The 25,723-nt window shown below is 55.7% G+C and overlaps 1 protein-coding gene across 5 annotated transcripts; it reads left to right on the forward strand.

Annotated features, from left to right (window-relative positions):
- The first annotated feature begins 3 nt into the window (after positions 1-3).
- KCNC4 (potassium voltage-gated channel subfamily C member 4) lies at positions 4-25,324 on the forward strand. 5 transcript variants are annotated; one of them, XR_008484002.1, is made up of 6 exons: positions 5-382; positions 2,116-2,862; positions 8,186-9,122; positions 10,816-11,001; positions 24,783-25,117; positions 25,178-25,324. XR_008484002.1 is itself a non-coding variant. In XM_054290831.1 (5 exons), exons 1-5 carry the CDS (start codon positions 209-211, stop codon positions 17,945-17,947), a joined length of 2,172 nt encoding a protein of 723 aa, XP_054146806.1. In that variant the 5' UTR covers positions 4-208; the 3' UTR covers positions 17,948-18,693. The 5 variants fall into 5 exon arrangements, 4 of the variants coding, with proteins under 4 accessions (XP_054146806.1, XP_054146808.1, XP_054146807.1 ...); XM_054290831.1 differs by lacking the exons at positions 24,783-25,117; positions 25,178-25,324 and adding an exon at positions 17,820-18,693 and having other exon boundaries at positions 4-382; XM_054290833.1 differs by having other exon boundaries at positions 10,816-11,009; positions 24,794-25,324.
- The last annotated feature ends 399 nt before the right edge of the window (positions 25,325-25,723 follow it).

A 25,723-nucleotide genomic window follows, 5' to 3' on the forward strand; every position in this document is an offset into this window, starting at 1 on the left:
GGCTAAAAGATCTCTTCCTTCCCCAGAAACAACTCATTTGTCTGCTTGGCCACCTCCTCCCACCCCAGGCGCGGCCGCGCTCGGGTGCACGGAGCTTTTCCTGGCGGGATGAAAGTCGGCAGATAAAACAGATAAACCATCAGCATCAGGTCGCAGCATCCCTCACTCCTGGCCAGCTCAGGAGCCGAGCTGCGATGCCTGGCCGGTGATGCAAGGCTCGATCTTTCCAGCACGCTTTTCCCTCGGGCTCCAGGCTCTCCCGCGGGTGCAGCTCGGGCTGGTTCGGGTGTGGAGCCTCGGCAGCCTCCACCCGCTCCGGAGCCGGCCCTGGCAGCTGCGGAGTTGCTGTCACACTTGGAGCTTTCTTGGGGCTTTCTCGGTGGTAAGATCGCAGCGTGGCTCTCTCGTGCCTCGTGGGTTTTTTGGGGTGGAGCGTTTTCCCCGGCTGCCCCCAGCGCTCAATGGATTTTGGGGGGCGCATCACAAACAGGGGGGACAAACCTGGGCAGGGGATGAGGAGGGGCCCTGGTGGGGTGACAGGGAGGTGCAGAGAGGGGTGCTGAGGCAGCATCCCCCCCTCCATGTCCCCAAGAACCCCCTATCTGAGTGCTGCCCCTCCTGGGTGAGCCCCCCACCCCAATGCCAGGCCTGTGCTGGGTTTGCATCCCTTCTGTGACCCCAAAACATCCCCCACCCCTCAGTGCAGCAGTGCCAGTGCAGAAGTAAACATTGCTGGCAGGATGAGTGCAAACAAGGGTTTATCTACCTTGGGGGCAGCCTCGGCCCGGGGGCACCGCAGCCCCGCACGCCCTGCCCAGCCCCGGAGCTGAGCACCAGCAGCGTTCCAGGGGGCTCGGAGCCCCCCAGGGATGGGGGTTTAGGGGAAGGACCCCGGGGTCTGGGGGTGGTTGATACCCCGAGCCCCGGCCGCCGCTGCGGAAAGGGGCAGCTCGCACGCAGGAGCAGAAACAGGGCGGGGAGGTGCTCGGGGAGGGCGGTGGGAGGGAAGGGGGGTCAGCCCCGAGTGCAGCCGCCCAGCTCCCCACCGGCCCCGGGGTCGGTCTCTGCTGACCTCTCGGTGAGCGAGGCATTGCGAGCCAGGGAGGGATGGGATCTGCGGGAGCCTCTGCCAAGAGCTGGCTCCAGATCCGCAGGCAGCTCTGGGCTGCATTTCCCCTCCGGCGCGAAGAGGAGCTGGGGTGTCCGGGGTTCACTCCTCGCTGACACCGACCCCCCGAGACCCTCAGCGGCACGCCGGGCCCCGCGGGGAGGTGAGCCCGGTGCCGGGGGGTGCGGAGGAGCCGGGGGTAGGCGGAGGGATGGGCTGGGGGTGGAGGGGATGGAGGGATGGATGGATGGAGGGATGGAGGGGAGGGATGGATGTGGGGATAGGAGGGAGGGCAGCGGTGCGGGGCTGGGCGCTGCGGGGCTGGGCGCTGGGGCGGGGGGTCCGCGGTTCCCGTAACCCCACCGCGAGCTCCCAGCGCTATCAGAGCCCCGCAGCCGCTCCCGCCGCCTCCCTCGCGTTGATCCCCGCGGGGAGGAGGCACCGCCGGGGCGCAACAGGGCCCCCCCGGCCCGGCCAGCGGTGAACCCCCGGGCAGGGAGGGACAGCGGGAGGCCGAGAGGGCGCATCCATCCCCCCCTCTCTCCGCCGCTAACCGGGTCCGAGCCCCGCCGGCCGCCGCCTGCTCGCCGAGCCCGGCCCGGGGGGGCGGAGGGAGCGCGGAGCCGCCGGAGCGGGAGGGGCGGGCGGCGGGGCCCCCCCGCGCCGGGCGCTGCAGGTACCGGGAGCGAGGGGGGGACACAGCGCCCGGCCGGGCTCGGCATCCCCCCAGCCCTTCCCCTGCATCCTCCCGGCCGGGCCCGCATCCCCGCGGCTGCCGCAGCCCCCCGCCCGCTGCTGGCCCCTCCATCCCGCACTTGTTGCTGCCCGGCGGGGCTGGGCTGGCCCCGGGTTTAGGGCGGTTTTATTTTGGAGGGGTGGCTTTGGAGGGGGTGGAGGTTGCAGCCTCCCCTGCTGTCCCCCGGCTGCCTGCGGTGTCCGGCGCGGCTCCGGCTCGCTCCCCCCGAGGTCAGAGCCGAGGCTGAGCCCCCCCCTTTTCCCCTCCCCAGTCCCCTCTCCGTCATCCCCTCCCGCCTTGGCCGAGCCCCAGCTCCTCGCCCGGAGGAAGGGTGCACGTTGTGGGCATCTCCCATCCACCGAAATCTATGATCAGCTCGGTGTGTGTCTCCTCCTACCGTGGACGCAAGTCTGGGAACAAACCACCCTCCAAAACATGCCTGAAGGAAGAGATGGGCAAAGGGGAAGAGTCGGACAAGATCACCATCAACGTGGGCGGCACCCGGCATGAGACCTACAAGAGCACCCTGCGGACTCTGCCGGGCACCCGCCTGGCCTGGCTGGCCGACCCCGACGCCCAGAGCAACTTTGACTTTGATGGCAAAAGCAACGAGTTCTTCTTCGACCGGCACCCCGGCATCTTCTCCTACGTGCTCAACTACTACCGCACGGGGAAGCTGCACTGCCCCGCGGACATCTGCGGACCCCTCTTCGAGGAGGAGCTCACCTACTGGGGCATCGACGAGACCGACGTGGAGCCCTGCTGCTGGATGACCTACCGGCAGCACCGCGACGCCGAGGAGGCCCTGGACATCTTTGAGAGTCCCGAGCCTGGCGGAGGGGCTGCTGGAGAGGAGGCTGAAGAGGAAGGGGGTAGGGAGATGGCCCTGCAGCGCCTGGGCATGGATGACAGGCCTCCAGGGGCAGCAGGGGCGGCTGGAGGGGGTGGATGCTGCAGGAACTGGCAGCCCAAGATGTGGGCGCTCTTTGAGGATCCCTACTCGTCCAAGGCGGCAAGGGTAAGCTCCTGAAATGCACCAGAGGGGAGGTGGGATGGATGGGGCTGTGCTGGGGTTGTGTCTTCACCTCCCCATTCCTGAGGGCAAGGCTGGCTTTCCTGGTGGGTTACATGAGGCCCTCCCAAAACCCAGAGTGTTGGGAGGATGTGTCCCCCAAAACCCAGAGTGTCTGCATTAACTGTCCCCCTCCTACTGTGGGGCACGTGAGCCATGTCCCATCCTACAAGACACCACTTCCATTGTCTCCCAACCACCTCCCAATGCATCACATCTGGGCTGAAAGTGCATGCAAGAACAATCCCTGCCCCCTTTGCATCCTCAAGCACTCCCTGGGCACCTTCTGGACACACGGAGATGAGGGATTGTCCTTGGCAGGGCTGACTCCTGGCAGAGTTTCAGGATGCTCTAGGATAGGATGTTTGGGTTCCTCCTGCTGGGCTGCGCCATGCCAAAACCCACATTGAACAGCCTGGGTGTGGAGTGGAGATCAGGGCTGGGGGTCAGGTCCTGCGCTGACAGGATCCTCTCGTGCTCCTCATGTGTAGGGCCCTCAGCCCCAAAGTACACCCCATGCCCCTGCAACCCCCTGCCCGCTATCATCACCAGGGTCACCCCTGTGACTCATGGAGCCCATTAGGTGCTGCTGACACCCCACAGACCCCATCAGGGTCCTGCAGTCCCCTCACCACACATGGCCCTGGCACCGTGTGTGTGCACATGTGAGCTCTTCCACACAGTAGAGACCACCCCAGACTCCCTGGGCACCCAGGCTGTCCCTCCCCACAGCCACCAACATGCCCAGGATGTGCCCCCTAAAACCCAGACCCTCCTTGTGCACCCAGGCTGTCCCTCTCTATGGGCCCAGGATGTGTTCCCCAAAACCCAGACCCCTTTGCATTCTCCCTGGGCACCCAGGCTGTCCCTCCCCACAACGTGCCCAGGACATGTCCCCCAAAACTCAGATCCCCAGCCTCCCTGGGCACCTAGGCTGTCCTTCCCCATGAGCACCAATGTGCCCAGGATGTGTCCCCCAAAACCCAGACCCTCCCTGGGCACCCAGGCTGTCCATCCCCACCAAGGTGCCCAGGATATGTCCCCCCAAAACCCAGACCCCTTTGCACTCTCCCTGGGCACACAGGCTGTCCCTCCCCATGAGCACCAACGTGCCCAGGACGTGTCCCCCAAACCCCAGAGTGTCTGCAGGCTTCCAGCCCGTGCTCAGGCGCTGCTCTGCGCATGTTTCTCCTCTCCCAGCTCCTCGTAGATCATCCCCAAAGCTCTGCCCCGACCCCCCAATACCCACCCAGCCCCTGGCACGCCCAGCCTATAAATCTGCCACACACACCCAGGCAGGCAGTTGGGATGGAGATGAATTCTGGATGCATTTAGAGGTGTAAAAAAACTCCATCAATGGTAAGAAATTCTGCAGGCATTTCACACCCACGAGCAGCACGCGGGGCAGGGGTCAGTTTGGCAAGGAGGTGTTTTTGCAGCAAATGTTAGAGCAACACACACACATGCAGAGAATGCTTGGGCAGCAAGAGCTGAACCCATTTTAAAAGGGTACCCCCTCCTCTGCCCATCTCTGAGGGCTCTTCACCTCAGAGAGATGCTCTGAGTGGTGTAAAGCTCCAAATAAAAAATTAAACAAAATTAAAAATAAACCCAGGCACAATAATTCAACTCCTTTTTTTCCCTCTGGTGTCATTTGGTTCTGCTTTTCCTGAGTGCTGAGGTGATCCTGGAAAGGCTTTAGCAGGAGGAATGTGCTGGAGGGAGCAGAGATGGTGGTGATTGAGGCCCAGCTGGGACTGGAGTGGGACCAGTTTGTGCTGGGATCTCCCTGCTTCCTTCTCACTGCTCTCCATAAATGTTCAGCTCAGCAGTGCCATGGGAACGATCAACTTCCAGAGGCAACAGGAAAAAATACCAATGTAGTTTTACCACAGCTTAGGGGAACTGCTCTGGCAAGAGGGGAAACTGAGGCACAGAGCAATGCAACCAGCCCAAATTCCTGAGTGCACCCAGCTCCTGACTGGAGCCACCATCCAGCACCAGGATGCTGTGGGATTTATGTGGGTACAACATTCCTGCTTCTGCCCTGGCTTTGGTGGTGGGTGAGGTCAGCAGCGGTTGGGATGTCTTTGATACCCCATTTTGGGGTCTCCCCCTTTTTTGCCAGAGCCCCAGGGCGCTGCTGGCTGCAGGAATCTGCTGGAGCAGCTTGACAGCAGGTTGCCAAACCTTGGGAAGCAGCAATCCCATGTAAACTCTCCCTCTCTGTGTAGCAGCCGTGACTAAGAGTCTCCAGAGCTGAATTTCTCTGGTCGGTCATCGCTCCTCCTCTCCACAGAGCAGCGCCTCGGGCCCTGGCTCAGTTGGCTCCTCGTTATTTCCATCTTTCCCTCCCTCCAGCACCTCTCCTCCTGAGCTGGCAGCACTGTGAGCGGGTGGTTGGAAATCTCTGCCATGTTTCAGCCTCTTCTCCATGCACCATCGATGGCCACGGGGCCCCTGGCTCCTCACTCAGGGAGTGTTTGGTCCCTGGTGCAGCTGCTGTCCCAGCTGGAGCTTTTCTCCTCCCCATGGGAAACTGCCCTGGCTGGGATTTTACCTCCATGTCCAAACTCTCCTTATGTCCAGCTCCTGGTTGTTTTTTCCCTTTGAAGCCCAACTTGGAGAGTCCTGACCTCACTTTCATGGGGACTTTCAGGCTGGTGACCCCTCTGCAGGATTTTTTGGTGACACCTATGGCAAGCTGTTGAGTGCAGGTCAATACTGTGTAGAAACATCAGCAGATTCTGGAGGACTTGTTTGGTGTGTATTAGTAGTACTGGGTTTATACACAGAGTTTATTTTATTTTATTTTAAAGGCAGTTTTGGAAAAGGACTTGAGTTTGGAGCAGAGATTGAGGCTGAGGTGAGACATCTTGGGTCAGACACAGAACTGGATCAGCACTGCTCAAAATTGTGTAGAACATCAGCAGGTTCTGGAGGACCTGTTTGGTGTGTATTGGTAGTACTGGGTTTTTACATAGATTTTATTTTAATTTAAAGGCAGTTTTGGAAAAGGACTTGAGTTTGGAGTAGACACTGAGGCTGAGGTGAGACATCATGGGTCAGACACAGAACTGGAGCAGCACTCTGGGGGGACACAATGGTTGACACTGGCTGTGAACCCAACTTCTATTTTTAAAGGCTGATTTTGCTCCTTGGGCTAAATCAGGTCTCACCTCACACCCAGCAGCAGGGCTGCTTCATTACTCAAGTGTTTGCATGGTCTCCCTCCCTTCCTGGGTGATTTTTTTTTCCTTTCTACTTTGCTTTAAGTCTAAATTTTTACTCTTCAGGTTTTCCCAAGATCCCCCATACAGGGAAGCTCAGGAACGTGACTCAGCCCTCAGCTGAAAAGCAGATTATTTTGGCTGTGCCACCACTGTGTAGAGACACTTGTCTGCTTAAGCTGGCCTTGCTTTAAGATCCCAATTGTGTTGGATTTGTTTGTTGAACACGACAGGTCAGCCCTCAGAGCTGAATCCCCATGTGTGATCCAGAGGGTCTGACTGAGGAGTGAGAGCATCTCACTGCATCCTGAGCAGGTGTCTCTCACTGGGGCAGGAAAACCATCTTCCAGATGTTTCTTCATTATTTAACACCGGATTTAAACTTCACACCCAACTCCTGCAGGGCTGGTGCTATCTGTGGTGGCCCCATGTGGCTCTGCCCTTGGGGACAGCCCCAAGGATGCTCCAGGCAGGCTCAGGGCTGCAACAGGGCACTGCTGCTCTCGGGGGTCGGGTGTTCCTCCAGCGTGACTCAGGCTGTCTCTGCTGCTGATTCACTCCGGCCGAGGATCCGGGCTGTGCCTGGAGCAGCCTCATGGTGCTGCTCCACCAGGAGCGGCCGCTTGGGTGGCTCTGACAGCAAAAGGTCACGTCCAGCACAGGGGCTGCAGCAGGACCTGCTCTGGGGAGGCTGAAACCACCGGGCTTTTGTGCTGCAGGGAGGTGGAACAAGAATTTTTCTGCTCTGAAGCTGTGTGGTGATGTTCACAGGGGTCTCAGGATGAGAGAGATGAGAATCTTGACTCCATGTTTCAGATCTATTATTTTATGATATATATTACATTAAAAGAAAATTATACATTTTAACTATACTAAAGAAAGGATTTCATCAGAAGGCTAGCAAGGAATGGAAAAGAATGATAATAAAATCTTGCGGCTGCTCACAGCCTCGACACAGGTGGCTGTCATTGGTCATCAAGTAAAAACGATTTCACATGCAGGGTAAACAATTCTCCAGATCACATTCCAAAGCAGCAAAACATGGAGAAGGTGAAGCTTGTCAGCTTCTCAGGAGAAAAGATCCTGGCAGAAGGATTTTTTATAAAATATCATGGCGACAAAGCTGGGGTTTTTTTGGGGGGTGGCTTTTGGAAAGATGTTCCAGGTAATGGGCTAGCTGTGAGGGAGGGAGGGAGCTGAGCAGGATTGATGGGAGCACAAGGGGGAACTTTGTGACACAGCCTGTGACTTCCAGTGCGTGCTGCTGGCCCCTCCTTGCTCACATCCATGGTGAGGAGAAGGGAGGAGGAGGTGACATGGAGGGGACAATGATCTCCCTGCTTGGGCAGAGCGGAGAAATGGGAACATCTGGGTGTCACCAGGTGCAGGCAGCAGCAGGAGGCTGAGCTCTGCCTGCTCCTCCCCTGGTCCTGGACCTTCTGTGGACACATCACCCACCGCTGACCCTCAGGGAGGGGGTGAATGATGTCTCTGACACATCCAGACCCCAAAGCTCATGGCTTTGAACAGTGTGAACCTGGCATCTGGAGGGGTTTGTGATGAATGAGGGGGAAAGCCTGTTGAATTTGTCCTGTCAAAATTCCCTTTTCATATCTATTCCCATTGGAAGATTGCTTCAGTCCCAGACTGTCCCAGTTCCCCCTCATCCCCACCACTGCACAGCTGGGGAGCCCAGCACACCTTCTCCTGCACACATCAGAGAACTTGGAGAAGGTCCTGGACTGATGGCCTCAGGCACTGAGGTTTGCTGTCAATCCATGGGAGAGGTCCAGGAATCCCTCCTCATTCTCCACCCTTGGTTTTGGGGCAGTGGGTGGTAGCACCTGGAGTGTTTTGACCTCCTCCAGACAGAACAGGTTGCCCCACATAACCCATGGGAGTGGTCCAGGAATCTCTCCTCATTCTCCACCCTTGGTCTTGGGGCAGTGGGTGGCAGCATCTGGAGTGTTTTGACTTCCTCCAGACAGAACTGGCTGCCCCACATCAGCTCACAGCCCGTGTAACTTTGACTTTCACAGGTGGTTGCTTTCGCCTCGCTTTTCTTCATCCTGGTCTCCATCACAACCTTCTGCCTGGAGACACACGAGGCCTTCAACATCAACGTCAACGTGACAGAGACCTTGGTGGTGGGCAACACCACAACGGTGCTGCTGACCCACAAGGTGGAGACGGAGCCCATCCTCACCTACATCGAAGGGGTCTGCGTGCTGTGGTTCACCCTCGAGTTCCTGGTTCGCATCATCTGCTGCCCAGACAAGCTTCTCTTCATTAAAAACCTGCTCAACATCATTGACTTCGTGGCCATCTTGCCCTTCTACCTGGAGGTGGGTCTCAGTGGCCTGTCCTCCAAAGCTGCCCGGGACGTGCTGGGTTTCCTGCGGGTCGTTCGCTTCGTGCGCATCCTGCGGATCTTCAAGCTGACGCGGCACTTTGTGGGTCTGCGCGTGCTGGGCCACACTCTGCGGGCCAGCACCAACGAATTCCTGCTCCTCATCATCTTCCTCGCCTTGGGGGTCTTGATTTTCGCCACCATGATCTACTACGCCGAGCGGATCGGAGCCAAGACATCCGACCCCACTGGGAACGACCACACTCACTTTAAGAACATCCCCATCGGCTTCTGGTGGGCCGTGGTCACCATGACCACCCTGGGTTACGGTGACATGTACCCCAAGACCTGGTCGGGGATGGTGGTGGGCGCCCTGTGCGCGCTGGCCGGGGTGCTGACCATCGCCATGCCCGTGCCCGTCATCGTCAATAACTTTGGGATGTATTATTCCTTGGCCATGGCCAAGCAGAAGCTGCCAAAGAAGAAGAAAAAGCATATACCCCGTCCAGCCCAGCTGGACTCACCCACCTATGGCAAATCCGAGGAGAACTCGCCCCGGAACAGCACCCAGAGCGACACGTGCCCACTGGCAGTGGAGGAGGGGGTGACTGAGAGGAAACGGTCAGGTGAGACCCCAAAGGTGGGGCTGAGGGAGGGGGAGACCTCCAGGAGCTCTCAGGGCAGTTTGTTGGTCCCTGTGTCCCTGAGGATGGTGCAGGTGTGGCCCCCAGCTCTGGATGGGGGGTGTGAGGGTGTTGTTGGCCATGCTGGTGGAGCAGGACACTGCAGGTCGAATCCCCCATCCAGGCAGGGGGGAAAGGCCACCTGCTTTCCCAAAATCCATATCCTTCCCTCCTGATGGCACAGATCAAGCCACTGTGGTGGCTTTCAAGGTGCCCCTGCCTAACCCACCCCTCCCTCACAGTGACAGAGGTAAGGCCACTCGCCCTACTCTCATGTTAGCCTGGTCATGCCCTTGGCACAGATTTTTCCTTTGCTTTCTCCCACCATAAATCAGGGTAATTTTCACCAAAATTGATAAATCCAGGGACATTCCCTGGGGCTTGACCCCACCTCTTCATTCATCTGCTGGTAGACAGAATTCCTGTGCTGCTGCTCCAAATCCTGAGCAAAACCAGTCCCTGGACATTTCTCTCTTTTCTTGGTCTCATGCACGGAGCTGAAGTTTGGGGGTTGGCCAGTCTTTCCTTAGGATCAGCAGAAGGCACAGCCCAGCTGAGGGCAGCTGTGGGCACCATCCCCTGGCTAACTTTGGGGGTCTGTGTGAGCCCTGCCCCACTGTCAGTGCTGGCCCTGGTGGCTGCTCTGCCCCTTTTGTCTTGGTTTGCTGCCAGTGGGGTGTCTGGAACAGGAGGCACCATGGTAGGGTTGTGTCCTGCACCAACACTGAGGTGTTTAACAGTGATGGGGCATCCGCTGCTGAGGAAACAGGGAGCTCTGGGTGCCCCAAACAGATCTTTCCCTTTATAAATCTCCTTTTTCCTCATGCCTGTGAATCCCATCTGCCCCAGGAGCCCTGGCAGCAGGGAGCAGTCAGAGCCAGGAGCCCAGGCCAGGCCCTCACGTGGCAGAGCATCCTCTCAGCCAAGGAACCAGGGAGCCAGGGGACATAAATTAGCACTTCCCACCACCCCGAGCAGCCCGTTCCTCAGCAGTGTGAATTTTGGAGAGCTAATTCCCTCCAATTGGGGTGGGTGGATCTCACAAAACCTGGGGTGTTTCATCCCCAGCAGGTTTTATAACCCTCAGCAGGACTGGAGCTGCTTGGAATCATATCTGTGTTTGTCCTGTGTGACCGTGTTCACAGGGGTCTGAGGATGAGGGAAGAGATGAGGATCTGACTCCATGTTTCAAAAGGCTTGATTTATTATTTTATGATATATATTACATTAAATAATACTAAAAGAATAGAAGAAAGGATTTCATCAGAAGGCTAGCTAAGAATAGAAAAAGAAGGAATGATAACAAAAGCTTCTGTCTTGGACAGAGAGTCCGAGCCAGCTGACTGTGATTGGCCATTGACTAGAATCAACCAACATGAGACCAATCACAGATGCACCTGTTGCATTCCACAGCAGCAGATACGCATTGTTTACATTTTGTTCCTGAGGCCTCTCAGCTTTTCAGGAGGAAAAATCTTTAGGAAAGGATTTTTCATAAAAGATGTCTACAAGAGGGGGGTCTTCTCTTCAGTGGTCCCCAAATGACGATCGTGAGGCAGATGAGGGAAAATTCAGACAGACTCTCACAGTTTGCCAGCTGCTGATGGCTCTGTGGCACCTCCCTCCCTCCCTGCAGACTCCAAGCAGAACGGGGAGGCCAACGTGGTGCTGTCGGACGAGGAGCAGCCGCTGTCCCCCATGGACGAGGAGCAGCGGCCGATGCGGCGCTCCAGCACCCGGGACAAGAACAAGAAATCCTCCACATGCTTCCTGCTGGCCACGGGGGACTTCTCCTGTGCAGCAGATGGAGGCATCCAGAAAGGTAAAATGGTTGGAGGTGTGAGCAGGACACGTGGAGGTGGAGTGTAGGTTTGTTGGGCTGACCCAAGACTGGTTCATCTCCATCCACTTGCCTGGCTGTCCTCTGCTCCCCAAACCCACATCTTCCTGCCCCTCCATCTGCTTCACCTCCACCCAACACATCTCTCCGTGCTGTCTCCACACTTTGTGTTCTCCTCCCCAGTGTTCTCCCCAGTCACCCCTGTCTGGGATCTGTAACTCCCCTTTGGGGTCTGTGATTCCCATTTGGGGTCTGTGACTTCCATCTGGGGTCTGTGATTCCCATTTGGGGTCTGTGACTTCCATTTGCGTTCTGTGACCCCCATTTGGGGCCTGTGACTCCATTTGGGATCTGTACCTCCCATTTGGGGTCTGTGACTCCCATTTGGGGTCTGTGATTTCCATTTGGGGTCTGTACCTCCCATTTGAGGTCTATAACTCTCATTTGGGGCCTGTGACCTCCATTTGGGGTCTGTGACCTCCATTTGGGGCCTGTGACTCCATTTGAGGTCTGTACCTCCCATTTGAGGTCTGTGACTCCCATTTGGGGTCTGTGATTTCCATTTGGGTTCTGTGACCCCTATTTGGGGTCTGTGACCCCGTGCTGGCTGCTCTGCCCTTCTTGGGTGCACAGTGCTCCAACCTCTCCCCCTGCAGCTCTTCTCCCTGGGTTTCAACCCCTCATTTCTGGATGGTGTGTGTGGGACATCTCTCCTGGGGACACGGTGAGGTTGTGACTGAAGGTGACCAAAAGGTTTTCAGTAGGGAAAAAAAAAACCCCAGAGTCTTTTTCCCTGCTCTCCCCTGTGGTGGCTTTTGGTGGGTTCGAGCGTGGGGAGCTGAGATGTGTCAGTGCTGCCTTGCCAGCAGCTCAGGGCTGCCAGAAAGGCTCCTCTGGGCTTGGAACAGGAGCTGTGCTGTGTTGAGGTTTTCCATAGGAAACTGAGGGGGAGATGAGTCAGGAAAACACAAAACTCTTCTTCCCATGACAAAACAAAATCTTCTTCAACCTGGTCTGTAGGAGCATCGGGGAGATGGATGGAGATGAGAGATCTCTGCAGCCAGGGCTGGGAACTTGTGGGTTATTGCAAAGGGCCTGGGTGCAGGGCCCTGCTGGGAGCTGCCAGCCACAGCTGGAGCAGGACTGAGAGAAGAGAGGGGCAGAGAGGATGAGAGGGTGAGAGAGTAAAAGGGTAAGAGAGTAAAAGGGGTAAGACAGCGAGGTTCCCATTACATTACCATAAATCTTCTTCTGTGCTGAATATTCTAATTCTCACTAACCAATCTAGTACAAGATACAAATCCTACAGCATTTCCATACAGCCTATAAGAATCATTACATTACCACACTGTGTTCCATTTTAAACCCTAAAAACTCCTCTTTGGGCCCCTTCTGCCAAGCTGTAGGGTCTGCTCTGACCCTTGGGGCTGTCTGCAAGCAGAGGGTGTTGTTCCATCCAAAGGGGATTATCTTCAGCTGGCCACACCATTGTTTTCCAGTTGTTCAGTAACTGAGGTATCTCAAAGCTTGCTTTCATTTCAATCTCGCTTATAATTTCTATATTCTCAAAATCTTTTGCCAGACAATCATATTTATAAGGCTTTCCTGTTTCATCTTCCCCAACAGTGGTATCAGAGTTCTCTACTCCTTTGCCCATCCCTCAGCACTCCAGCCCCAGAAAGGATAAATCCAGAGCCCCAAAACTCAGCTGCACCCTGGATTGCTGGGATAACTCTTAGGGCAGCTCAGGGCTGCCAGAAAGGCTCCTCTGGGCTTGGAACAGGAGCTGTGCTGTGTGTTGAGGTTTTCCATGGGAAACTGATGGGGAGATGAGTCAGGAAAACACAAAACTCTTCTTCCCATGACAAAACAAGATCTTCTTCAACCTGGTCTCAGAGTTCTCTGCTCCTTTGCCCATCTCTCAGCACTCCAGCCCCAGAAAGGGTAAATTCAGCCCTAAAACCCAGCTGCACCCCTGGATTTCTGGGATATCTCCTAGGGCACAGCTCAGTTTCCCAGTTGTGCAGGGGTTTGTGTGTCCAGGCTGGTGTGGGATGCTGTAGCTGCAGAGTTGACCTACTTCTACCTCCTGGTACCAAGTGCTGCCCATTGCTCACAGGGAGCTGGGACCAGGCAGGAGCAGGGATGATGTGCTGCATCTCTGAGCTGCTCCCCAGGAGCTTTGAAGGGTTTGTTATTTTTGATGGGACAGAGGGAGGTGTTTGGGTGCAATCACATTTATCAGTAGTAGGAGCAAGTTGGTTGTTTCCTCCTGGGAAATCAAGGATTCCCTTTGGCATTGCTGCTCAGCCTCAGAAAGAGGACAAAGAGGAACAGCTCTTCTCATCCTTGGGGTGCCATCAAATATCTGCTGGAAATGCCTGATGTATTTTCCCTGGAAGTGCCTTTTCCTGTGAATGTGGAGAGGGGAGAGAGGTTTAGTCCCACTCCAGACTGGGAGGGGGAATGCTGAGCTGGAGGGATGGAGGAGACAGATGAAACCAGAGCTGATTTTCCTCCTCAGCAAATGCTGGAGCCAGGCTTCAGCTGAGGCATTTGAATCTGGTCCCACTGAAGCCAGGAGAAGTGGAGCAGCTCGGAGAGTTGAGGATCCAGAGCTGCTTTCACTCACTCACAAATCCCATCCCAGGAGATTTCTGTCCTCGTGTGGTGGCACAGCAGCTCTTTGAAAGAGCACTGTGGTGATGCTTCTTGGGGTGTTCTGGGGTCTCCCCTGCAAATTTCAGAGTGCCTTTTACACTTCCAAACAGGAGCTGTGCACGGGGCACTCATCCCCATGTTGCTGGAATGATGCTGCACCTGAAGAAATCTGGATCTGCTCTCCAGAGGGGCTCCAGAGGTGCTTGAGACCTTTTGAGAAGGAGAACCTCAGTGCCCCTGTCCTACTTGGGTGTGGGACAGATGGTGGGAGGCTGTCCTGGGAGGTTAGGGCTGGGCCTTGTGAAATGCTCTGGGTGTCCAGAGGTGACCAGAGATGACCAAAGGTGTCCAGAGGTGTCTAGAGGTGACCAGAGATGTCCAGGGGTGACCAAAGATGACCAGAGGTGACCAGAGATGACCAGAGGTGACCAGAGATGACCAGAGATGGCCAGAGGTGACCAGGGGGTGAAGCAGCCTCTAGCCAAAATCCCTTGGGAGCCGCAGAGGCTCCTCTTGCCTGGGTCCTGATTTATCTCCTGCTGAGGCTGTTTGTTCTGGTACTGGGATGTTGGCAGCTCTGCAAATTGAGATGAGCTTGGTTCTGAGCCCGACTCTCAGATGGCCATCTGTCAGATCCTGGGACAGGTACTGGTGTCTGTGCAAGCTGTGGAAATCAGGGGAGGGAGCTGCTTTGGGAATGAGCTGCAGATCTCAACATCCATTGTGGTTTAACCCCAACTCTGGGTTGGTCTTGTTGGGGCAGCTCAGAGAGAGGAGCTGCTCCTGCCCTTGTACTTGAGCCTGGAGCAGATTGGGCTGTGGATTCCTGTGGGGAATGTGTTTTTGCTCCTGTGGCTGCCTGCAGTGGTGTTGCTCTGCTCCCTGGCTGCCAGGGATGGCTTCAGAGCCTTTATGTCCCCTCAGCACTGGGGTCCTTCCCAGCACTTCCCAAAAAAGTGTCCTGCTGGCTCAGACACCTGCCTTGGCACAAGAGCCCTGTCCTCTCTTTGGGTGGAGGGACATAGAGGCAGGGAGAGTCCAGCCAGTGAGACTGGTGAGGGTGGAACCATGGAATCACCTGGGCTGGAAAAGAGCTCTACGAGTCCAACCTCCCCCCAGCACCTGGCCACTAACCCATGGCCCCAAGTGCCACATCTGTGTGTGTCTTAAAACACTCCAGCTGCTTTATTAACATGGCACAGCAGCAATTTTTGGCTTTGTAGAGCATGGTGCAGCTGATTTTCAATGTTGGTGTCAGTGCAGGGCTGTGACTCCCACATGGCCCGAGCATGTGGGATGGGATCAAGCTGGGAACACTCATGGGAACATCCTCTGGAGCTGCCTGGCCGGGGGGGACTGAGGACCAGCCAACATTTGCACAGGGACAGGACCCCACAGGAGCTGAGTGCCAGGCCTGTCGCCAACCCCACAGGAGCTGTGTGCCAGGGCTCTGTCTGTCCCCAACCCCACAGGATCTGTGTGCCAGGCCTCTGTGCCCAACCCCACAGGATCTGTGTGCCAGGCCTCTGTCTGTCCCCAACCCCACAGGATCTGTGTGCCAGGCCTCTGTCTGTCCCCAACCCCACAGGATCTGTGTGCCAGGCCTCTGTGCCCAACCCCACAGGAGCTGTGTGCCAGGCCTCTGTCCCCAACCTCACAGGATCTGAGTGCCAGGCCTCTGTCTGTCCCCAACCCCACAGGATCTCTGTGCCAGGCCTCTGTCTGTCCCCAACCCCACAGGAGCTTAGTGCCAGGCATCTGTCTGTCCCCAGCCCCACAGGAGCTGTGTGCCAGGCATCTGTCTGTCCCCAACCCCACAGGATCTCTGTGCCAGGCCTGTCCCCAACCCCACAGGAGCTGAGTGCCAGGCCTCTGTACCCAGCTGCAGCACATTCCTGGTGCTGCCTTTGCTTTCCTTCTTTGCTTTCCTTTTCCTGCCTTCCTTTGCTGCCTCTCTGCTCTACCCCATCCCTCTGGCACAGCTCCCAGCCTGTGCCTGTGTGAGCACTCAGAGTTGCAGGGAGCCCTGGGGTCACCCAGCACTCTTTTATTGGCAGGAAACCTGTTCCTAAAGTTCCTAAAGTGATCCCAGGGACTCTGGGTAGCCCCAGGGTGAGTTACTGGGACACCAGCTCTGTTTATTAGCAGAGCACAACCCCCTTGTCCACTTGTGGCTTTATCCAGCCCTGGGTGTGGTGGCAGACCACGACAGCCTTGAGGGACTGAGTCTTGAGCTCCTTCCCAGGTGCTCCTACAAGTGTGGCTTGGGATAAACTGATGGGGAGAATGAAGTGTTGGGCTTGGGGCAGGTTTGCCCCTCATGCTCCATTGCAGAGGGTCCGTGGGGAAATCAAACATCTTTATGAAGTTCTGCCCCAAAATGTGATGGTTGAGACTTAATCAGAGTGAGCAGGGGGATTTTGACCCCTCTTTGAACCTGAATTTTCTATTCAGAGTTTGGAGCCGGGGCAAAGCCCATCCCATAAACCCCATAAACCCATCATCAGGGCCCTGCTGGCAGCTCCCACCAATCCCTGACCCCATAACACCTCCTGTGGGGCTGTTTGGGTCCTGGAGTTACCCCAAGCTCTCAGGGACCACTTGGATTTCAGCACAGCTGCTTCCCACACTCAGGGAAATGCGTGTGCTCCTCCGAGAGCTCAGCACACCCAGGGAAAAGAGCAAGGGGAAGGAAAAATGAGTTTTTGGGAGTGTTGTGGGGAGCAGGGTGGTCTCTGCATCAGCTGCTGTGGGTGGGAAACTCCCAGCTCCCCCCAGCTCAGCCTGTGCTGGTTCCCTCCTCTCTCTCTGCGTGGATCCATGCCAAGGATAAATAAGGAAATTGCTCTTCTGCTCAGGCCTGCTGCTGCTCCCGCTTCCACTGCAGGGAGGGAAAGCTGTGCTGGAGTCAGCAACAGGTTTAGGCAAGTCCCTCTGCCCCCTGGACCTGCCTCTGCTGCACAGCTGGAGGGGTTGAGTGTCCTGGGGGGGCTGGGGTTGGAGAATCCCTGCTGGGGCTGGGAAAACCCAATGAAGGGGACAAGCCCCAGATTTGCAGAGGTAGTAAGTGCTCTGGAGCCTTTCCCAGGTGATGTTTCTCAGCACCCTCCTGGGGGTGTGTGAGGGTGATGCTGGGACTGCTCTGCTGTGGGTCTTGATCCCTGATCGAAACCCAAACCAGCAGAGCCCAAAGATGTGCCACGAACTCCTGGGTTGGGGCACAGGGAGGGATTCCAAGGCTGGCACTGCTGAAGGAACCATCCATCACCTTGTTTTTCTGCTGTCAGGAGCTGCCTCCCTCTGCTCCCCCCACACAAAGGCTGCTTCCCTGCTCCTTGCTTTCCATGGATCTTGCTGGTGCCTTGAAAAGGCTCAGGCTTGGCTGGGTTTGCTCAGCCAGGTGCTCCCAGGGAAGGTCCAGGCACAGGGACATTGGGCACATCACAGCTGGGAGCATCATTAATTTTCCATGTTTTGGCAGCAGATCCAGGGAACGGACTCATCCTTAGCAGTGGTGCTTTGTGGATCTAAAAATCCAATTTTCAGTGCAAAGACTTTGTGTCTTCCCAGCAAGAAAAGTGGCTTTTGACCTGTGAGAACTTTTCCTTGTTCAATAAAAGCTGGAGAAATTCCTGGCTCTTTGGGGTAGTGTGAAGTGTCCCCATGCTTAAAGAAACAGAAATATTTGCTCTTTAATGCAATTTCTAATGGAAAAGAATGAGCATGTCTACCTGCTCCTTTGCACACAGAAAGGTGTCAGCAGCAGCCTGCTGCTACAGGGGTGTAAAAACCAGAGCTGGGGGAATCACTCCTTCCAAATCCCATATTTGTTTGAGTTCTGCTGCTTTTCCCCCGTCTGCTTCAGCCCACAAAATCCCCAGACTCATTCCTCATTCAGAGCAATTTGGGAAACAAAAACCCAACACCCTCCCAGAGCAATTTGGTCTCTCATTGATGACTCCGAACTCTGGATTTGGCCGTGAAGGGCGTGGGAAGCTCTGCAAGAGCCTGATTATCCCCAAAAATCCCTTCCTGAATTTTTTTTAAGGGGGTTTGCTCGGGGTGTGGGGCTCAGCCTGGTGCTGCCGGCTTTGGGCAGGAGGCTGCTGGGCTCTAACCTGTCTGTTTTCTGTCCCGAGGCTGTGGAAAGTCGCGGAGCCTGAGCAGCATTGACGGAGGAGCGGCGCGCCGGGCTCCGCTGGCCTCCCGCTGCAGCTCCCCTTGCTCCCTGCAGCACCCCTGCTCCCCCGTGCCCTCCATCCTCTAAAGGACCTCGGGGGTCCCTCTGCTCCCCACCACGCCGAGCAGCCCCAGCTGGGACATCTCCATCCCCCAGGAGCTGGTTCTGACCCCCTCTCCAGTTCCTCCATCACGTCTCCACTGAGCTTGTCTGGTGTCCATGTGGATGGGCAGTCGCTGGAGGAGGTTTTGGGGTGGTTTTCCCCCTCTTTGAAACCTTATTCATCCTAAATAAACCCTGCAATTCCCTCTGGTGTTGAGCCCTCCCTCCCGTGGGCCATTTGTGTTGGGCTAAAGGGTGGTGGAAACACAAGGAGGACAAGTTGACTCATGAAATTATATCTCATTGTGCTGGGAATGGCTGAATTCATATATTTTTAGGTTTTATGTTGTTTGGTTTTTTTTTAAAAGCAGCCTCAAGTTTCTGGAGGCAACAGATGAATAAACCTCTATTCCCTGCCCAGCAGTGGTTCCCCTCTTGTTTTGTGCCTTTTTCTGCCTAAATTCTACTTATTCTTTCTCCTTCCAACCTCAGGATGGGCCTGAGGGCCTTGGAAACCAGCCTTGAGATCCCCTGGAGGCTGGAGGGCCCTGGAAGCGGGGTCAGGGAGCACACAGAGGCTGGGATGATAGCTATGGATGCTCCCATGAAGAGCTGGGAAGTGGTGGCAAGAGGAATAAAGGTCCCTGGCAAAGCTGCTGCTGGAGTGGATTTGAGAGAGAGATTTGAGGCAAAATGATGCCTAAATAGATGTGGGATGAATCCTTTTTTGGGATGGATATGAGGTGGTGATTCCAGAGCATTCCCACGGGGATGGGAGCTGGGTTTGAGCCAGGCTCTCCCCAATCCTGTGAGGGTCAAACTCCCTGTGGCACTGCTGGTTTTGCTCACCTGTATCGGTTTTTGGGATGATTTTGGATGATCTCAGGTGTCTTCCTGAACTAGAACAAACCCTTCAGTCCCTGTCTTATTTCAGTTCTGTCCAGCTCAGCCTCCCTGGAGGGGTTTGGGCCTTGGGTGGCTGCAAGGGGTTGGTTTGGGGTGTCCAGCCCTGCTCTCAAATCCCCCTTGGTGCTCTCTTGGCCTCTTTCCTCACTCTGAGCAAGTCAGGGCTGGAGCCCAGGGATTTTCTGGGGAGGAGAGCTTAGATTTGGAAGTGTTTGAAGAGCAGAGAGCCCCAGGAGCTTTTCTGGGCTCAAACCCTTCCCCTCCATCATGGCCAAACTGGATCTGGTGCTCAGGGAATGGTGAGGTTGGACTTGATGACCTTGGAGCTCTTTTCCAACTTTAAGGATTCTGTGATTTCATGGTCCCTGCACCAGAAAGAAGCTGGGATGGATTTTGGCAGATCCCACAGCCAGGACCCTCCTGCTCCACCCCATGTTTCCTGTGCCTCAGTTTCCCTTGGTGTGGAGAAGGAGCTGCCAGGAGGAGCAAACCAGGCCCCTTTGGGCTTCTCTTCTCTTCTCTTCTCTTCTCTTCTCTTCTCTTCTCTTCTCTTCTCTTCTCTTCTCTTCTCTTCTCTTCTCTTCTCTTCTCTTCTCTTCTCTTCCCTTCCCTTCCCTTCCCTTCCCTTCTCTTCTCTTCTCTTCTCTTCTCTTCTCTTCTCTTCTCTTCTCTTCTTCTTTCTTCTTCTTTCTTCTTTACTTCCCTCCCTCCCTCCCTTCCTCCCTTCCTCCCTCCCTCCCTGTCCCAGCTGTGCAGGACCCAAAGGGAAGCAGAAAAGAGGTGAAAGAACCAAATTCTTTTGGTGCCTTGGGCTGGATTTTGGGGATGGATGTCAGGAGCTGGTGCTGGAGGCAGACTTGTTGTGGATTTGGGGAGGAATTGGGATGAGCTGCATCCATCCTGGGCTCTGGTGCTGATCCATCCCTCACCAGCAGCACCTGGGATGGGAGTGTGTGTTGGGTGCAGCTGCATTCCTTGGGTTCCTGCAGCTGATGGAGGGGTAACAGGGCAGGTTCATAAATCCCCCAAAATTCCATGAACTGGGCAAAGGGCTGGGAGCAGCAGCACCGTGCAGGTGCTCCCCTGGCTCATCCTTCCCTCTGGAAGCAGGAGGAGCTGGAATATCCCCAGCCCCTGCCAGAGGCAAGGCCACCCTCCATGGCTTCAGTGGTGTTTGGCTCTTAAATGATTTATCCAAGGTCGTGAGCTGACTTTAGAGATGAAACCCTGGTTTTGCAGAAGGATCAGATCAAGGTGCTCAGACTTTGGGGTTTGAGTCTCTTGGAGGTAGAGAATTAAACCCAGAGCAGCCACAGATCCCAGCAGATCCCATCCTTGCCTTTGCCCCCTCAGCTCCAGTGCCAGAGTGGTTGCTTGGGGTGGAAAACCCTTGGTGGACCCCCCAAAATCTGATCCCCAGCAGAGCCAGGAGGGTTGGGCAGGAGCTGCCACGGAGCTGGCAGGATGCAATTTTTAGCTGGGGCGTTATGCAACCCTGGAGAAGGGATGACTAATGTGCAAAAAGCTCCTCTAAAACAGCCCAGCCCCGAAAGGGAGATGGAGGGATTTCAGTGGGAGGCACCAAACTGCTGAAAAACCCATTGCATCTTGTCCCTCTTCCTCCCCGCCTTCTCCTGAGCAGGATTTGGGGGATGCAGAGGGAGAAAACAGCTTGTTGTTATTTTTAGGTGGGGTCTGGGTTGGTTTTGGGGGCGACTTAGCACAGGTTAATCCCTGGGTAAGATTAGAAGAGGAGCTGTAGTGGATCAGAGCAGACCTGTAAATATCTCTGGAGGCCAGGTTTTTATCTCAAACAGTGGCCAAAATTGGCAGCCTGGAGAGGAAGATAAGAATAGAGCAGGAATATACGATACTTCCCCTGAATATCCTCGCAGGACTTATCTGTGTTCAGGGATCTGCTGGGAGCTCACGTTCCAGCCCAGGCTAAAGACACCAAGAGAAAGGCAAATTGTTGGATTTATTCCCAAAATACTGCATAAATCCACAGGAGTGCAACTGCCCCTGCCCAAGTTCTAAAATGGATTAAAAAAAATAATATCAAGGGGTGTGCAGTCATTGTGGGGGCATGGCAGCATGGAGACATGGGATGGGATCCATGGGATGGGATGAGATGGGATGGGATGGGATGGGATGGGATGGGATGGGATGGGTGTGCTGGGTCTCATTCCTGTCAGGGCAATGGGATTGAGCAGGAATCCGGGGATGAGCATTGGGTGTGTTATGGGAATGTCTCCCTCACCTGTGGAGCAGGGAATGTGTCCTGGTCATGTGCAAAAGTAATCACAGAGTCAGGGAATTGTTTGAGTAGAAAAAGACCTTAAATTCCATCCCATTCCAGCTCCTGCTGGGACTTGTGGACACATTCCACCATCCCAGGCTGCTCTAAGCCCTGTCCAGCCTGGCCTTGGACACTTTCAGGGATCCAGGGACAGCCCCAGCTGCTCTGGGCACCTGTGCCAGGGTCTGCCCACCCTCCCAGGGACAGTGGGCCGCTCAGCAGGGTGAGACCCCATAGATCTCCAGGGCCCCCTGTCCCTCTCCCCACCATGGGGACACGTGTGATGCTCAGCAGTGGGAACGGGACCAGAGATGATGGAGCCATGGAATGGTTGGGTTGGAAGGGCCAAGGGCAGGGACAGCTTCCTCCAGACCAGGCTGCTCCAAACTCTGCCCAGCCTGGCGTGGAACACTCCAGAGGTGCTGGGTGACACCAGGCTGCCCTGATGGGGTCCTCACATTCCTCTGCCCTCTTTGGGACTAAGATTGAGACCCTGTGACCACCCACCCCTGTGCAAGGAGCCAAACCAGAGCAGCCTTTGGGATTTGGGAGCAGTTCCCTGCTCCAGACTCAGCTCCTTCCTTCTCTTTTCCCCCTTGAACACTCTCAGTCCAGCACTGCGTGGAGGCTGCACCACGATCCCAGCTTGCTTGCAAAGTATTAATTTTTATTGTTGCAACAACTGCTCTGTTTCTTGGGAGATGCCTGAGAGAGCTGAGGAAATAGAAAGGCCTGTCAGGCAGGCGGGCAGGAGGTGAAGATGTCAGGAGAGTAATTGCTCTACCCAGAAGGAGCCTGTTCCTGGCTTCCCCAGCTCTGCCAGGAAAAATCCTCGCTGCTTATTTGATGACAATAAAGGAAAACAGAAAATAAATAGCAACCCCATGGCTTGCCCGTGCTGAGGAGGAGCGGGGAGAGCAGAGGCAGATGCAAAATAGGATGCAGAGGAGCTTATAAATAGGAGCCTCCCAGCTCCCAGTCTGTTACTTCGTTATCCCCACCCGGGCAACTGAGCCCAAGGTTTTACCCATGGAAAAGGTAAATGGGGGCTCAGAAAGGATCTGTGAGCTCCTGGGAAGAGGGTGACACTTCCTCCTGTGTGGGACAGGCAGGGGCAGGGACCTGCTCACATTCCTGCCCAGGGTAAAGGCACCAAGAGAAAGCCAAGTTGTTGGATTTATTCCCAAGAAACTGCATAAATCCACAGGAGTGCAACTGCTCCTGCCCAAGCCCTAAAATGGATTTAAAAAAATAACATTAAGGAGTTTGCAGTGATTGTGGGGCATGGCAGCATGGAAAGGGGACCTGGGAGTGGGATGGGATGGGATGGGATGGGATGGGTGTGCTGGGTCTCATTCCTGGCAGGGCAATGAGATTGAGCAGGAATCCAGGGATGAGCACTGGGTGTGTTATGGGAACGTGTCCCTCACCTGTGGAGCAGGGAATGTGTCCTGGTGTATGTGCAAAAGTAATCACAGAGTCAGGGAATTGTTTGGGTAGGAAGGGACCTTGAATTCCATCCCATTCCAGCTCCTGCTGTGGCAGGGACACCTTCCATCATCCCAGGTTGCTCCAAGCCCTGTCCAGCCTGGCCTTGGACAATCCCAGGGATCCAGGAGCAGCCACAGCTGCTCTGGGCACCCTGTGCCAGGGCCTCAGCACCCTCACAGGGAACAATCCCTTCCAATATCTCATCCATCCCTGCCCTCTGGCAGTGGGAAGGTATTTCCTCTTATCCTGTTCTTCCAGGCCCTTGTCCCCAGTACCTCTCCAGCTCTCCTGGAGCCCCTTTAGGCCCTGGAAGGGCCTCTGAGCTCTCCCTGGAGCCTTCTCTTCTCCAGGTGAGCACCCCCATCTCTCCAAGCCTGGCTCCAAATCCTCCTGATGCTGGAGCCCAGGGCCGGGGCAGATCTGCAGGTGGGGTCTCACCTGAGCAGGGAATCCCCCCATGCCCTCTTGCTCAGGCTGGGGGATCACCTGAGGGTTCTGGGTCCAACACACATGGCTGGGGAATGCTGAGCTGCTCATCCCCCAACACCCCCAAATCCTCCTGCTCAGGGCTGCTGTGCCAGAGCTGAGCAGAGCAGAGCAAAGCAGAGCAGAGCGGAGCCAACACAAACATTGTGCTGGCACAGCTGGCACAGCTGGCAGCCCCCACAGCAGCACTTCAGGCTGTTTGAGGAGATGCTCAAAGCAGGATAGCAGGACGGGGTGAGCTCCCCATGAGGGGAAATTTGGAGGGGGGATGGCTCTGGGAGCAGCACAGCAAACCTGGGGGTATTTGGGGCTGAGCTGTGCCAGGCTGTGCCAAACCTCCTGCCTTGCTCAGGGCAGCACTCTGTGGAGGCTGGTGCAGATCTGCACCCCAAAATAGGCTTGAGGAAAGGGTAGCACATCACTGAGGGTGAGAGCAGAGCTGGTACCCATAAGCCAAGACAGGAGGGCTGTTTGCTCATGGTGCCTTTGGGGGACAAAAAAAATAAAAATCTGGGCTGTTGTTATTTATTTTTAGTGGTGCTAATTTCTTTCCTAGGCTGGGAAGCTGCTTTCCAAGGCAGGTCCCTGGAGGCTGTGGGCAGCAGGTCTCGAGCTCACACACAAAATGGCTTTGAGCAGGGAGGAGGAGATGGGAGTTAAAAGCCAAGTCGTGCCCCTGGTAAATCAATCGACCTGATGGGGAATGTTTCTAGCAGGACACAAACCCTGCCAAGAGCTTTTAGCTGCCTGCAGCAGTGACTGAACCAGGAGCTGGGGTATTTTTCAGCAGCTGCTGGTCCCCAAATTGCTGCAGGGGGATTTTCTTGAGTCCCCAAACTGATTTGTCTTTGGAGGTGGGGAGCTCCAGGAGGAAAACTCCTTTAATCCCTGGGGGTTTTATGGGATGTGAGGTTTGAAAAGCCTCCATGCTTGGGCCATTTCTCACCCAGTGATGCTGGATGGAGGAAACCTTTATTTTGTGGGAAAGGAGGAGATTTTGGAGATGTGTTGGGTCAAACCCATGAGCAGGAGCTGGGGGTGAGGTTTAAAGCAAAATTCTGTGGTTTATCAGGTGGATCAGGAGCTGTCTCCCTGCCTGACAGCCCCTTGCCTGGAAACTGGGCCCTGGCACATGGGGAGAGGCGGGGGGTGACTCAGAGCTCCAATCAATGATAATTAATTCAATGATAACAAATGAGAGGGAGAGAGGGAGAGGAAAAAAACACTGAGAGATTAATGCACCAGGCTTGGCTTTGGGACATCTGCTTTGGGGCTGGCTTGGGAAGTTTTGGGCAAGAGCAGCTTTCTGGGAGGAGAGGGATGTGGTGAGGGTGAAGCTTTTCCCCCTTGCTTTTCATTTATACCCTCAAAATCCTGATTCCATGCATGCTTTCTCATGAAGAATCATTTCCCAAGTCTCCATCTCTGCCACCATCCTGAGGCTTTTTTAAACCATTTTCCCCTGAATTACAGATGCAACAGCAGCATTTTATCCCTCTGAAAAAGGCCCCTTTACTTTGTGGTTACTCTGGGGTCACCTGGAAGCTCAGTGTCCCTCTCCCTCTCCTATTTCTCCCCACACACCTCATGGAAACAAATCTCTAATTCTGTGTTTAATGTTTATGTCTTTAATTGCAGATTCCTGCCAGGACAACACCCTCGCTTCCAGTTACCCCCAGGGTGAGGTGGTCACCTTCTCCTGAGCCCCAGCTGGTGCAGGCACTGCCCTGGCCAGGGATGCTTTCCCTGGGGGATGCCCTCCCCAAGGTGGAAGGAGGCTGTCCCTGGGGCCAGGGGATGCTCTTCCTAAGGCTGAAGGATGCATTCCCCCAGAGATGCTCTCCCTAAAGCCCAGGGATGCTTTCCCTCAGGCTGGGACATGCATTCCCCCAGGGCTGCCCCTCCCAAGGGAGATGCTCTCCCCAGGGCTGAGGGATGCTCTCCCCAAGGCTGGGACATGCATTCCTCTAGGGGTGCTCTCCCTGGGGCCAGGGGATGCTCTTCCTAAGGCTGAAGGATGCATTCCCCCAGAGATGCTCTCCCCAAAGCCCAGGGATGCTCTCCCTCAGGCTGGGACATGCATTCCTCCAGGGATGCTCTTCCCAAAGCCCAGGGATGCTCTTCCCAAGGGAGATGCTCTCCCCAAGGTTGAGGAATGTCCTCCCCAAGGCCCAGGGATGCTCCCCCAGGGCTGGGACATGCATTCCTCCAGGGATGTCCTCCCCAAAGCCCAGGGATTCTCTCCCCAAAGCCCAGGGATGCTTTCCCTCAGGCTGGGACATGTTTCCTCCAGGGATGTCCTCCCCAAGGCCCAGGGATGCTTTCCCCAAAGCTGGGACATGCATTCCTCCAGGGATGCCCTCCCTAAGCTCCAGAGATGTTCTCTTCAAGGCTGGGACATGCATTCCTCCAGGGCTGCCCTTCCCAAGGAGCTTTCTCTCCCCAAAGCTCCATCTCCTGGGGGTGTTGGCAGCTGGGTCCCCCCCAAGAGGTGCCACAGAGCAGCAGGGCCGGGGGGAGGTTGGGGACAGCCCCATTCCCCTTCCTGGTGCCTGCCCTGCCACGGCCACGCTGCCCCT

The sequence above is a fragment of the Melozone crissalis genome, unplaced genomic scaffold (genome assembly GCF_028551555.1).
Source record: "Melozone crissalis strain CALT ecotype California unplaced genomic scaffold, PUWL_Pcris_2 ptg000086l_1, whole genome shotgun sequence".
NCBI lineage: Eukaryota > Metazoa > Chordata > Aves > Passeriformes > Passerellidae > Melozone > Melozone crissalis.